The sequence below is a fragment of the Gymnoscopelus braueri genome (assembly GCF_963280865.1).
Source record: "Gymnoscopelus braueri genome assembly, chromosome: 12".
NCBI lineage: Eukaryota > Metazoa > Chordata > Actinopteri > Myctophiformes > Myctophidae > Gymnoscopelus > Gymnoscopelus braueri.
In genome coordinates, this window is record NC_137614.1 from 19,102,953 (window position 1) to 19,119,045 (window position 16,093).

At 39.1% G+C, this 16,093-nt stretch overlaps 1 protein-coding gene across 1 annotated transcript in view; it reads left to right on the forward strand.

Annotated features, from left to right (window-relative positions):
• Window positions 1-13,952: 13,952 nt before the first annotated feature.
• espn (espin) overlaps window positions 13,953-16,093 on the forward strand; it is a gene marked incomplete at its 5' end in the record, with an annotated part of 68,706 nt that continues 66,565 nt past the window's right edge. The window contains one exon of the mRNA XM_080443833.1: window positions 13,953-14,246. Coding sequence (XP_080299959.1) covers window positions 13,953-14,246 — 294 coding nt within the window. The remainder of the gene's footprint in view (window positions 14,247-16,093) is intronic.

Genomic DNA, 16,093 nt, shown 5'->3' on the forward strand with positions numbered 1-16,093 from the left:
ACGACATTGCACGTTTGGCATCCCAAGCCAAAATCTACGCCAAAATTGTCACCATAATAGCGTCTGTTACTGTTTGAGTCTTCTGAGGATTGGGTCTGATTTCTGAATCCAATAAACAAGTTGTGATGATTCCGAAGCCAAACATGCCAGTTTTGGCTTGCAAGGTGCAAGGTGTCCAGAAATATAGTTTAAAAATATTACCGAGGCAATAAGGCCATCAACATAGGCCAAACACACATACAAAGCATTATCCAGCTATTAACAACACAAAATGGTGTGCCCCCCCCCCCACACACACACACACACACACACACACACACACACACACACACACACACACACACACACACACACACACACACACTCACACACACATATAGTAATATAAGTGGTCTTGAGTTTTGGTGGAATGGAGCAGGTGTGGGCAGCTAAACCTTCAGCACCCTGGACAGTGAATCTTTTTTTTGTCTTTAAAAATATTCACTGTCCAGGGTGCTGAAGGCTGCCCACACCTGCTCCAGCAACTGAATATCAAAACATCTAGACCACTTATATTATGATCTCAACCAAGCCAAAGGCCCAGGGCTGGAGATTATATTTTCACCCCTGTGTGTGTGTGTGTGTGTGTGTGTGTGTGTGTGTGTGTGTGTGTGTGTGTGTGTGTGTGTGTGTGTGTGTGTGTGTGTGTGTGTGTGTGTGTGTGCTTGCTTGCCTGCGTGCGTGCGTGCGTGTGTGGAAGTGCACGTGCAAGTCCGCAGCTAATTCAATCAATAAATACCAAACCTTTTGTGCACCCTGCCACCTGTTTTAGGGACATGTCTTGACATGTCTTCCTGCAACCCTATCGCCAGAGGAAACGTTGTCATTGAACGTTTCTCCAATGTTTCTGGACCACAAAAATATTACATTTTACAAAATCTAAATCTAGTATTCCTTGGATCAAGAAGGCCACGCCCACTACTATAACTAGACTTTCAGCCATTTTGAACACACTTTTTGCTATACTCCTATAAAGTTTGTCCAAAACTCACACACATTTTCTGTTCTCTGGACTCATATCAGTCAGTAATATCAGTTGGTATGTAATATCACAAATTTGTATACATGCTTATCATATGATAATACAAATTTGTGATATTACATACCAACTGGCTACAACTGTCTCCCAAAGTGTATGGGAGAGGCATTTGACTACTGCAATGGTGTCTTCACAGGTCTCCTTAAAAAAATCAGATATCAGATGACTGCAGTTGATTCAGAACGCTGCTGCCCGAGTCCTTACTAATAAGAAAGTGGAGCCTATCACTCCAGTTCTGAAACTGGCTGTCAAAGACTCAATTTCAAAACACTACTATTGGTTTTTAAAGCATTGAAGATTTAAGGCCAAAATACATTTTTGATATACGATATTTTGAACCATCCAGACCTCTCAGGTCAAATAGGAAAGGTCTGCTTTCTGTCCCTGGCTGAATCAAAACTAAACGTAGAAGCAGCATTCAGTTACTTATAGACCAATGAGCTACTAGAAAACTGCCGAGTATGGTTTGCTCCACTGTCTGTGTGGAAATGTGTGTGGGAATGGGTGAATGTAATGCGCTTTGGATAAAGGCGCTATAAATGCACCTTTTACCATTTTACATTGGAAGGTGTTATTCATAATTTAGTTTGTCTATGCTACCTCCACCAAGGAGATGCTACCTCCCCAATCTGTTGCCTGTCTGTCTGAATTTGGACAAAACTTAAAAGGTTTTGGGCCAAGGACTGACTGGTCCAAAGGGGGCATGCATGGCCTATATAACTTCTGAATGGATATGTGTAATACCACAACATTTTGAACAAAGTGTTGTCATGGGCAAGGTTAAACTATTGCGCCATGCCACTTTTAACACAGATTGGCCAAAAAGTGCCATGGTGTTGTCACTTCCGAATGGATTCATGTAACACAATAAAACTTTCATGGAGGGTTTGCTGTGGGGCAAGAAATAGCTGATTAACTTTTCATACCAGTTGGACTACCCCAGGTCATTGCCATTTCCGTTTTTCAAATGTCTCCAAAGGCATTGCCTTATCTCATCTCATCAGACTCAGCTTGGAACCACCAACCGCCATCCCCCAAGGCCATGCCACTTCTTTAGTTCTTTAGTTTCTAATGATAATTATGCTAGTTTATGCCTTTAATATATAGTAAATTAATAGTACAACTTAGTATAAATAATGATGAAATCTTGTTTAATTGCAAAAACATGACATTTTTCATTTTCTCAAAATGAGACCAGGCAATGTGCATGGCAGTGGCACCACAGCTGTTTATGGAATTGGCTCTGTTGCAAATGTCTGGGCTCTACTGTGCTAACTTTTTAGTTTTGTCTTATACTAGAGAGATTTTCTCCTTGTCTCCGCCAGACCGAAGGCATGGCAGAGACTATGTTTTGCACCCTGTCCGTCCGTGTGTGTGTGTGTGTGTGTGTGTGTGTGTGTCCTTCTGTCTGCGAACAGCTAGTCTCCGGCACCGTTGGCCCGATCACAGCTAATCTGTGCACACACACTCCCTGGATGTCAGAGCAGAACCTCTGCCCCAGCATTTTCAGATCGGCCTGTTATAGCGCCACCAGGAGGCCGATTTCTGCACCAAAAATATATATATTATTCCTACAGATTTTGTCCAAACATCACGCAACACAGTACACAGTATCTCTATAGTCATTAAACCAATAACCAATAACCATAATCTTTCAGATTATTCATATACCATCCTGATTGGCTAAGATTGGCTTCCAAAGTTTACAGGAGTGGTTCGTTCTGAACAAAATGCCTCAAATCATGAACACAGCGTGCGATTTCCGTGAAACCTTGCAAGCACATTGCCACCAGGCCAAGGAAGAGATGCAACTCTACATTTTTCTAATTGGCCTTATGGTGGCGTTATAACAGGCCGATTCGCGTTTTTACCTATAACTGGACTGATCTGTGTGAAACTTTGCACGCACACTCCCTAGAGGCCAAGAAAAAAACTCTACCCTGCATTTTTCACATCTGCCTTTTATAGCGCCACCAGGAGGCCAATTTTTGCAAAACACATTTATTGATATTACTCCTACAGATTTTATCCAAACATCACGCAAATCGGTACACATTATCTTTATAGTCATGTGATTAACACAGATCTGTCCGATTTTTCATAATCCATCCTGATTAGCTATAGATTGGCATCTGAAGTTTGCAGGAGTGCCTTGTTTTGAACAAAATGCCTTATAAACGCAGGGTCCGATTGCCGTGAAACTTTGCACTCACATTCCACCCTTTTCACATTGTCCTGTTATAGCCCCACCAGGATATATACTCCTATACATTTTGTCCAAACATCACGCAAATCGGTGCACATTATCTCTATAGTCAAGACAGATCTGTCCATGTATCATATTCCATCCAGATTGGCAAATTTCAAACATTACTGCCCCACAATAACCTATACTCCGAGGAGCACTTTTTCTGGTTGTATAATGAATTGCTTTCTAGTGGTATTATAGTGTTGTTGTAGAATTCAGTTAGACTGAGTCATTTGATATTTGAGTTGACTATATCTTGGCAGCATTAATAACATGCAGCATTAATAATGTTCATCCGTCTTCACACAAACACACACTCACTCAAAACAAATATACTAGGACCTATACAAAGCTAACATGACTGGTCAAGCTAGCATTACAAACATGACAAGCTCTGACAGTGCTGTGCCTTGCTCAAAAACAAAACCAGGCTGGACTGGGGGATATGCACAACTTCTTAGATTTTTGTTTCAATACTTGGAAAGTATACTAATACTCTCCAGAAGGAGCACTCAATTTGTCTGGCAATCTGCTCCATGCATGTTCACAAAAAGTTGCACCATCATATAAATACTATTTCCCCCCTTCCCAGCTTATTCAACCCTGGCTAGGCATCCTGGCGGAGATATGAGCTCAGCAGAGCCCCCTTTCTAGTGAATCTGTATCACTTTGTTCCACCATTAAACTGAGCACAATTAATTGCCCCTGACTGACAATGAGGAGATTTTAATGCTTTATATGCATTGCTTGCAATAATATAAATGAAATTCAGAGATTCAGAGGTGCTAACATTTGTGCTAACATGAAAGATAACCCAAAAATGGTTCAGCATCGGGTGTTACTGAAATCAAGCTTCTATAGCCTATTCCTTCAACATAGCACCCATACAACCACTTTGTTATGTTTGTGGTATGGGTGTGTCTGGCATGACAATCTGGGTTGTGCCACTGCAGTGGGTATGTGGCGCTTGAGGCAAAAGTAGACCTATCAAAATTGGCTAAGAAGCTATCCCACGCCTAAAACAACGCTATTTTCAGAAGGCATCTGCTACACGATTGACAGAAATAACAAGGAGTCAATATTACTTAATGATATAAGAATAAGGATGCCAAGACAAATTTCAGTGTTTTAAACCTGAATGTATAGGCTACGGATAATTTAGGTGTAATTCTTTATTTCATTTTTCTTATTTGCCTTTCTAAAAAGAACAATAACTCCAGAATCTGCGTAAAAGTGTCTAGTTTGTAGGATGTCACGATGTATTTTATGTTAATAAGAAATACATTGGTTATTTTATTAATCTTAACTGATGATACTACTACTGATACATATACAGCACAAAGGCTACTATAATGGTAAAACATGGTAAATTGCTTGCAAATGTGAAAGAGAATGTGTATTGTATAAGTATAAGTATTGTATAAGTATAAGCAATAGCCTAATAGACTGTCTGCCTAGCCTATAATATAAACTAAAACATATCAAATTAAGTGTCCCTCTAGCTGTATTTTTAAGGAGAGAAGAAGTCTGTCACGTTTGATAGCGTTTGTCTTAGCAGGCATAGGGGCATAGAGGTGGAAACATGTTTGGCGAAAAAAATCAGAATGAAATTATACTCCTCCAGACAGGATTTTAATATCTAAAGAGCCTACCCAAGCCAAAACCCAAGCTAAAGGTATATAGCGTTCACATCTGGTGGCATACGCCTATATATTTCTTTGTGTTCAAAGTTGGCGACGGTAAAGCGTCACACAAGCAATCGTCCAATTGCCTATCTGTCGTTTACAGCTCAGATAAAGCACACTCAGCAGCACACACGCACATCAACTTATTCCACTTTTGACAAAAGCTATTTAATTTTCATAAACGATTTTTGGAGAAGACGTTGATTGGTCAGTTGATATGTTTTTTTGCAAAATATACATATATTGTAGTTTTTGCCTTCTCCCGTTTTTTTGCCACCCTGTTTTTTCTAATAAATAGGCTGGAAGGTCCCTAGCCGAGGTATTGGACATACGGCTTATTGGCGCGGTTTTTGAACATTGGTTTTCTCTTGGGCATTGGGGGGCGGAGGGGGCTCCAATGTGCAGCTCTATCAGGGGCACGAGAACAGCACGAGCCAGGGGAACAAAGGCACCAGATGGCTATGCTGTTCCGATGAATTATCTTGAAGTTGAGGAGAAATTGGGACCATTAAGTGGTTCTTGACAGGTGAGAGGAGCTATCTATCTATCACAGACATTTTAAGTATAGCCTGTTTCCTTAAGTTATGATAACTCAAATGATAAAAGTGTCTTGATGGTATAGTTATATGATTATGATCCTGATTGCTCATCTAAGATATGTTTCAAGGAGCTGAAATGGCAATGCTTTTTTTGCATGGAAAATTACAACAAACAATTGGGCAACACGATCTATTAAAAAAAACATTAGGATATGCTTGCATTAATTTTCAGGCCTTGGGAAATCAGATACTACAGGCTTATACTGTAGCCTAAATACAAATATCGTTCGTGTATTTTTGTGTATTCAATGTTAGGTTATAATAATAACTAAAACGCCCATATTCTGTATTTGCAATTAAACAAACCCATGCTGCTGACTGAGCCAGGCCATATGTGGGCGTGGACAATGACACTGTGTCCGCCCACATAGGGAACGCCGTGTGCTCATTTGAGCACGAGCCTCGTGTTCTAAAAGGGCGCTCAGTATGATTCCAGCCCTCATGCACCCACAGCCGTCCACGCGCTGCAACACGCTCCTGAGTCCTGCTGCTCCCATACCACGCTCACAGCCACAGGACAGGAGGACCGAAGCAACACATAGGTAGGCCTGTTATTTTATCACCTTTAAATGTTAAACAAAGCTATATCTATAGCCTATATTTGAAGTGTTTTATTTGGAGTGGACACACTAAATTGAATAATAGCCTGATGTCTGCTTTGACAGGCTATCCGTTGACACAATTAGACCACAGTCTGTTACTTCAATGTGTAGGCTACAATAAAACAAACATTATATGCAATAACGAAAACCCTCCTAAAGCGTATAATAATGTCAGCCTTTTTGTGGCTACTGCTGCTAGTGCTATGTCAATACAATGGAAATATGTTCTCCAACATGATAAGCTATTAAGCCTATAGGCTACTATTATACTGTACTATAGCCTATTTTGTACCTATAGGCTACTGAATTATTTCTTCAAACTCCAAGACACGCATGTCAAGATCGCAAAATATAGACTATGTTACATTTACATTTATGCCTGTTGGATTGTCATAGGCCTACTCTAAATCAAAGCTATAAGTTTTGTCACACACACTGAATTGCTTTATAAATAGGTTACCATAATAAACAGACTTTATCGGCATAACATTTTTAAAGGTGTAAATGTCAAGTTGATTGTGCACAAGGTCTCAACCGCAAACGATATGCCTTTTGACTCTTTAGTCTTTACTGAAAACGACGCTCATCTGTAGGCGTGTTCCCTCAGTGTCGTGCATGTCTGTCACTAATGAGATCGAGTGTGAGAAAGTTTGACCGTGTACATTCTCACTGCAGCTCACGGATGACTGCGTCGCCCTGGGAGGACGTCATGTCAGCATGGTGAGTTGGAAATGACAGTGAGGTGGTCACTCTGAAAAGAAGACTGTCTTTCAATATTGCCTGAATGGATTGGCCAGACTTGAAAGTTGAAAGCTCACAGTTTGCTTAACTAACTTAATTGCTCGAAGCCTCAGTCTTGTTACCTGATATTGGATTTCTTAAGTCAGGGGTGTGATTGATATTTGACAATAATTTGGCAATAATTTGGTAAATGATTCCAGGGATGTGTTATTTAAAAAATGTTTAAACTTAAAGTAGTATAAGAACCATTATAAAATAGAGGTATGAGGTTTTAGGTCAGCAATATATGGTTTGGCTAGAGTAAAATACATTTTACAAAGACAAAACATTTTAAAAGTCAAGTAAATGTATAAAACATACAAATTCTTATACACCCAAAAATAATAATATCACATTTTATAGTTTACTGTGGACCTTATAAGTCAAGTGACCTGAATGAAGAAAATGGTGCATAGTTATAGGAAATGCCAAGGTACTGTAAGTGACATTTCTTCCCATAATCATTGCTATAGAGCAGGGGTCAACATTTTTCAGGCCAAGGGCCCTTGCAGAGAGAGAGAGAGAGAGAGAGAGAGAGAGAGAGAGAGAGAGAGAGAGAGAGAGAGAGAGAGAGAGATGAAGCAGGGACACTATGTCAATTGTGTTGCATATTGAACTTTTTCATAGATTTCATAGACTTGTTTAACAGTAGCCTACTATTATCAGCATTGTGCAAATTAATGTTTATTTACACATGATCTTTTATATTAATGTGTCGGAAATGTATTTGGTCTGCTCTTTTTCCCCCTCAACACCAAACAACCTCTTTGCCAAAAGAACTTGTAAATCTGCTATTTTCGGCGAATTCTCCTATAGAATACACAATACAGATGCTTTGGTCACCCCCCTGTTAACTCTGAGGACCCCTAGGGGTACCGGACCCCCTGTTGAAGACCCATGCTAGTGTTTGTTTATTAACAAGGGTCTCCCCATCAGCTCTTAAGTAAACATCTAAAATGCATTTTCAGGTCGAGATATGCCACAACTGAAATTGGAATTAATTGAAGCTGATAAATGGGTTCTCTCTCCTGATTGGGTGAAATTGGTGACCCACCTGAAATGTGTATTTTGTGATTACTAAAGAGCTGGAGAGACAGGAAGACCCACAAACACCACATATAGCTCTGATTAGTATCAAAATAAAGAGATTTAACTTTTATTTGAAAAAAATCTAAATGTGTTCAAGCCCAAAATGACTTTTTGAACATGTACATTTTATGTATTCACATTTGAACAGTCTGGCTTGTTATGATGTAAGCTCACCTTTGAGGAATGTCTTAACCCTTGGGCTTTTTTAACAATTACAGTATAATTCTTCATTAATTATATCGTTTTGTATTTTACAGGTTTGATAGAAATCACATGTACAGCTGTTGTCTGCACTTCACATCTATATCCCAAGCTCTGGAAAATCCTTTTTGTAAACATCGCTGATGCCTTTTGATTGTTTTCTGTGGTCACATTTTATTATATAGAAAGAAAGAAAGATAGATAGCTAGATAGATAGATAGATAGATAGATAGATAGATAGATAGATAGATAGATAGATAGATAGATAGATAGATAGATAGATAGATAGATAGATAGATAGATAGATAGATAGATAGATAGATAGATAGATAGATGATAGAGCAGCTTATAACAGATTTTCATGAGGGGTGGCTGACGTGGGACATAAAATAAAACAATTTTCTCTCTTGTGTGGTGGTGTTCTTTTCAGTCCACAGCCAAATATTCTGGTAAATAAAAAATATTTTTATCTCGTTGGTGTCATTACTCATGAATAAAGCATTATTGCATTGTTATTAATTGTCAAAATATGGGTTTTGTTGAGAATGTATAATGCATACAATGAACAATTAAATTGTTTAACCTATATGGCTGAGCCTGAAAATCATCACTTTAATAGCATTATTGTCAAAAAAACAAAAACAATGTGTCCAGATCATAGCCTCACATTAGGCCATACATTATACACAGAGATACACAGGTCTACTAACATGGCTTGTAGACAAACATTGTTCAAAAAAAGATTCATTGTCTCCTCATTGCACGCGTCTTGGTTCCCTGCGAGGCAATTATGGCACGAGCCAACCAGCAAGCCGCTGGACAGACAGATGGGCGCGAGCTATGGCTAGGCCACTGCAAAGCAGCATGAATTTTAACATTTGCCTATGGATAGACTTTTAAACATAAATAAAAAGGTTATGTTAAACGTTAAAGAATATACATTTTAAATGGAAAACACATTTAAACAATGTTTTTTTATTTTTATAAAATATATAGCCTATATATATATGGGTTTGTTAAATACAGGCGAATATTACTAATATTTTATATTGCTTTTATATTGCTTATTTAATTTCTTGTTTCACTTTTTAATGCGGCTATAGGCCTAGGCCTGCTATTATTTGCTTGTATTAAATAAAAGGGGCCTGTTTGAACATTGTCAGGCTGCGGCAACTAAACTTAAGCCGCCGCGTCTGCATCAGGCACTTGTCCTATTTTGAATGTTCCCGCTTGGTGACAGATGCGATCACAATAGGTCCATGCCTCTGAATAATTGCAACGAATTTGAATAACTGCCGCACGTCTGACGCGTGCAAGGAATATCCCAGGCTTTCGCCCAGGCTTTGTCTTCAACGTTTAAGGAAAAACCGTTGGCATGGGCCGCCTGCCCGCCTCCTATTCAAAGGGGATTTTCACATTACTTGAAGTTATGGGAGCGTCCATAATTGACCCTGGGAAAAGACTCCAGATAGCCTGCCCTGTGCCCAACACATGATTAGGCTGCATTAGGCTGCATCCTACATGGGGTAAACATTCATATTCGCTGCATGCAGTGCAATGGCTGTGGCTAACTTGATAATTGTGGTGCCAAATAGTGAAAAGTAAAGCAGGGGCTCTAAAAGACATGTATGTGAATTATTTTATTTATTAAATCTGAAATCAGCTCCAAGCAGCACCCTTAAATAACAATGTAATGATAATAGCTAATCATAATAATAATAATAATAATAATAATAGGCCTACTTTATTTATTTGGTGATGTACTGGTTGGTAGCCATTGGACAGATCATATATTATTTGATGACTTTTAATTTGTTTTATTTTAAAAGATAGGGGAGGTATAAAAGGATTTAGCTTCTTCCTGCTCCTTTTCATTTGTGGAATATGTCAAAGAAAAGAGAAAATAAAGTAAATTAATGTAATCATGTAAAACCATAAATGGAATAAATAAAGATGAAATGAAATGTAGGCCTATAAGAATGCAGTGAAAAATGTCACCTTTGCGTATAGCGTAGCCTAATGGGAGTAGACAGGTCTGTAAAGCTTAAATCTATTACATTAAAATGAATCAATTATGGGCTAGGGTACTCGTGGGAATCCCCCGCCCCTTCCTCAAATTTAACCTTGCGCGCGGTGTCCAATGACTGACAGTTGGACCGTGCAACAGATGGGCCAGGCAGGCACGCGTCAGGCACGAGACTCACTCGACCCCCCTGGGAGCTGCTCACCGGAACAGAAGGCGCTCATGTGGATAGTGATGAACTGCAAAATCATATAGTGTCATGCATGCGCCGGGATCCGATGTCATATACATTTTGGTTGCTGTCCTGCTACAGGCTAAACGTTGTTGATGATGCCGAATGGTAGCAATGCATGAGTGGACTTTTCGGTAACACTTGCTATGCATACCATTATAATTTATAATGGTATGCATTTATAATTGATAAACATACTTATAATGCATTATAATCTGTTATAACATAACACTCTATAATAAGAAGTCATACATATTCATAATGATTTATAACAATACCCATAATAGTGAAACACACTATAAAGCATTCTATAATTACTTCTATAATCAACTATTATAATTGTCTCATAATCTTTTAAAGCAACACATGACCATATAGTGACTATAATGACAGTATAATGCATTATAATCTGTTATAACATAACACAATTATAGTTATAAGAGGTCAAAAATATTCATAATGATTTATAACAATAATCATAACACATTATAAAGCATTCTATAATGACATATAAGGTCAAGTATAAATGCATTTGGATATGCATATAACACTATAATTACAGTTAAGCACTCTTAAGTACTCATAATGCAATCATAATACATTATAAACCATTTTATAATGACAATTCCCATGTTAATTTAGTTGTATATAATCATGTTATAATGCTTTATAATCACCCATATAACGTATTTAATCACTGTTAAAATGCATTATACCGTCATTATAAGTCACTATAAGTGGTCATTTGTTGCTTTAAAATATTATAGAGACAATTACAATAGTTGACCTTATAAGTAATTATAGAATGCTTTATAATGTGTTATGATTATTGTTAGAAATCATTATGAGCATTAATGAGTTCTTATAACTATTATACAGTGTTATAAGCAGATTATAATACATTATAAGTTTATAATGCATCATAGACATGGGATGCATAGCTTGTTGTTGATCATTGTTACCCAATTGTCTATCAATGATCAAATTTAAACTATGGCCTATATGGTTTTTCAAATGCTGATTATAATTATGCAGATTTAAAAGGGCAATTGCCTTCAAAGTGATGAAACTAGCCCATCCCATCCAAAACTAAAATTGTCTTAAGGGAGGACCAGCTGGCAGGCCATGATTCATAACAGCCATAACCATATAAGGAGTTCCCAATGCAGCTACGCCCAAATATGGAATGTGTTGTCTAACCTGAATGTTTTGTCATGGCATCAGCAAACAAATCAGTCAGCTCCATATATGGGCACAAAATGGGGCATGCCCATATGTGGGAATATACTGATTACTCTTATACAAGTCCGACTCTGGAACAATTCATATTTCTTTCAAACGGGGGATATTCACTTTCTGTTGAATGTTGGCTGCCAACATTGGACTGTCAGAATCCAGGAGAACTTTTATTTCTTCTTTTTTTGCCAGACCCAGGGGGTCGGCCTACAGGAGGCTTTGTCAGTCGGTCTGTCGGTCGGTCGGTCGGTCTGTCCCTCTTTTCCTACCCAGCCATTCAGATTTCAACCACTAGGGTTCTGGCAGAACCAGGTCTCCTGGTCTTGTTGTTGTTATTTTTTTTGGGGGGGGGGGGGGGCACTAGGCACACCCCCAGCACCCTCACACAAATATATATGTAACATTGCGTTGTCAGCATTGCAAAATAAACATTATATACACTTTCACTGGAAAGGGGTTACAACAAAGCTTATACAGTGTTTGTTATTAATTGTTCCGCAGAAGTAACAAACTCTGACTGCATTACAATGATCAAAAACAACAGTAACAAAATAAACATTACAATATTTGTAATGTGAGAATCAAGGAATGATGGTACAATTTCATCCATTAAAACTCTAATAGTAGGTCTACAGAAATTGTTTTGATGACTGTAGCAATGTAAGACCCATCTAATAACCATTCATTACTTAAAGGTATCTAATTGCATGCACTGACCACACCATCCAAGTGGGGGGTCTGGGGGTCAAACATAGTAGATGTAATTTCCTGTGTTCTGGTGAATTTTGGGAGTTTCTCCAGAGAAATGACAATCCAGGAGATTGTCAGGAGACACGGTTGAAATCCAGGAGACTCCTGCAGGATCCAGGAGTGTTGCCAGCCCTGCCTAACTCTATATTAATATATTAATAAATAAATAGATAAATAAACTAACAAACAAACAAACAAACACATAAATGAATGAATGAATGAATGAATGAATGAATGAATGAATGAATGAATGAATGAATGAATAAATAAATAAATAAATAAATAAATAAATAAATAAATAAATAAATAAATAAATAAATAAATAAATAAATAAACAAACAAACAAACAATACATATTATGAACGAGGGAACCAGGTGCTATTCTATAAACATTGTGGCATTGAGGCATACTGAAAAAAAAAGATCCAAAGAGGGGGGCTCATTAAGCTAATAGCCGTTTATCAAATCAGTGTTTGTGCATAAGCCCCACTTTTTCCCAAAGCCACCAGATGGACCCATAGAAGCTGTGCATTCAACTCTAATGTCCTCGCGATATCTAAACCTGATGCCAGTGAACCTGCATGCATGCAAATAAGACTGGGCGTTCGTCCAAGAGGTCCATCTATGGATCACTATTTGTCCCATAAATTAGGCTACTTCACTCCATCCACTTATACGCACCCCTTATCTACGGCTCTCTCCTTACCCAGAGACTTTAGAGTAGCAAGCCTACTGTCTCTTTAACTTCTGAGCCGCTTTCTAGAGACCAACAACATGTAACAAGCTAGAGTGATCCTCCCCCTGATGGATTATTTAACAAGTGGTGAGTCCCATGTCGCCATCTGTGATAGGATGGAAGAAAAAAAACACCACGGAATAATTCTCTGCAAACGCACGATAATGTAGCCTATAGATGCTCGGTTAGTTGGGATAAACGTAAGCTAGTAGGCTATCAGATAAACACAATGTCGGGGTTTTTGCTATAAAGTGAAAACTTGGAACACTTTAGCAACAGGTGTTCAGCATCCATACGCGTATCGGCGAGAGGAAAGTAGCGTTCAGGTGAGCTGAGCTCCATAGTCTACGTACAAAACGGTAGGTTGGCGTTTGCTTTCGGGGGTAGAAAAAACAAATTTGTCGAGTAAGCTATGCCTGTGTTACAATATGAAGAAAATTATATATTTTGTACGAATCACTTAAAACGACGGTCTAGTACGTAGTAGATCGCCTAAGCGTAGTAGCCATACAGCGGATCAGCTTATTATAGGACCCCCCCTCCCGGTAATTAATAAGCTGTTTTAGCTGCGGTTCTCCCCCAGTTGAGATGCGGGCTCCACAACGTCACTGCACTGCCTAACGGTTAACCCGGTCTACATGGTGAACTCAGTTTAACACAGGCTTCTCATCAAGGAGTTGTCAAAGCGCAGCTATGGTGGTGGAAAGGACGCTTCTGGCGGCAAGGCAAGGCGACGTGCAGGCTCTGAAGGTGCAGCTAGAAGCAAAGGTACTAAACGACGATGTGAAAGATGCTCTCGGGGCTTCACCTGTCCACCATGCCGCTCGGGCTGGGAGGCTGACCTGCCTTCGTTTCCTGGTGGAAGAGGCAGGTTTGCCGGGGAACAGCCTGGCAAACAATGGCGCAAGCCCCGCGCACGACGCAGCAGCTACGGGCAACCTGGCATGTTTACAGTGGCTGCTGACCCAAGGAGGATGTCGTACAGCGGTAAGTGAAGTTGTGTTACATCTGTTAATAATTGAAAATGCACAGCAGTTTTCAGTAATTATATTAGTCGACAAGCAGTGAAGCCCATGATGTGCCATGGCTGCATTTCCTACCTGGTCTATAATAATAACGGCCAATTTCTTAAACTGTAACAGGCGCACACCAGTGTGATGATCAGCAAAGCTCCAAAAGTTGCAGCCAGTCTAATAGGCATAGTATAATCTCACACACAGTCACAGACATTATGATGAGGGCAGCAACCTGTCTGCACAACAATCCAGCCTACAAGAGGATGTGCTTATCAGACCTCTGTTAGGACTTGGCAATAACCATGTAAATATGCCTCTATTGACACAATCTATAGCCTGTCTAGGAGCAGGTAGAGGTCTCATTCAGTCATTATGTCTATTTGACATTTTATCTATAGAACTTGAAAGTAAACAAACTGACTGATTAGTCACATTTTACACCTGGGCTGTTTTCAAGACATGGTAACTATGTACAGTACAAAGCATCAGATGCTGAGTTACCATGTCTTGTAACAAGCTAGTTACCAACCATGTCATCACTACACCATCTACTTTGTAGATGGTGTAGTGATTAAAACCCACTTCTTGAGGCGCACATTCCCCTGCTAGGACTGAATTGTGCCAGAGCCCTTCTCCTATGTCTCCACTATACAGTGGATGAATGCATGCATGCTTGCATTCATTCATTCATATGACGATCCTCTTCCCAAGGAAATGATACATGCATAGGCACAAAGTGTAATGTGTATACTGGTAAAATACAATAATATGCACTGTTGAGCTATTTTTCATTGTGGTTAAACTGTCTGTTAGACAAACAACAATAATAAGTAGAAAAAGTGCTCCTTGGAGCACCAGTCTGCGCCAGGTCAGGTAGGTTATTGTGGCCTCCCTGTGGCGCTATAATAGGCTAATGTGAAAAGGATGCCATTTCTTCCTCTGCCTTTCATGGCAATTTGAGGCCTTTTGTTCAAAATAATGTTTAGCTAAATTAGCCTGCTGGTGGCACTATAACAGGACAATGTGAAAAGGGTGTCATTTTTTCCTCTGCCTAGTGGCAATGTGCGTGCAAAGTTTCACGGCAATCACACACTACGTTCATGATTTGAGGAATTTTGTTCAAAACGGACCACTCCTGCAAACTTTGGAAGCCAATGTTAGCCAATCAGGATGGAATATGAAAATTCCGACAGATCAGTTCGGTTTAATGACTATAGCGATACTGTGTACCGATTTGCGTGATGTTTGGACAAAATCTGTAGGAGTAATGTAAAAAAACACACAATATGTTTTGCACAAATCGGCCTCCTGGTGGCGCTAAAACAGTCCGATCTGAAAAATGTGCGATCGGCCAATGGTGCCGGAGATTACCTGTTCGGACATACACAAACGGACGGACAGACAGGGTGCAAAACATAGTCTCGGCCATGCCTTCGGCCTGGCTGAGACAATATTTAATAATAATAATAATAATACCTCAGATGTTAGGCTTTATAGCGCTTTTCTAAGTACTCAAAGTCGCTTAACATAGGGGGAAGAAAACATTATTAGAAAAAACTAAAACTCTAAAATTGTGGCTCAGGAAAGTAGCTGTACTATGAGATGTTTTTATCTGCAGTTTGAATCCTGAAATGTGTCACTGCCTGATAGTATTCACTGAAATACACAGTAACATCCAGTGTTAATTTATACATTTGTAACTGAGAGTGTACAAATGAGAGTGTACAAATGTAATGGACCTGTAAGGGTATACTCTATGATTTAACACTGACAAGTTTACTGTGCACAAAGGAATTTGTAAAGACCAAAACGTTATGG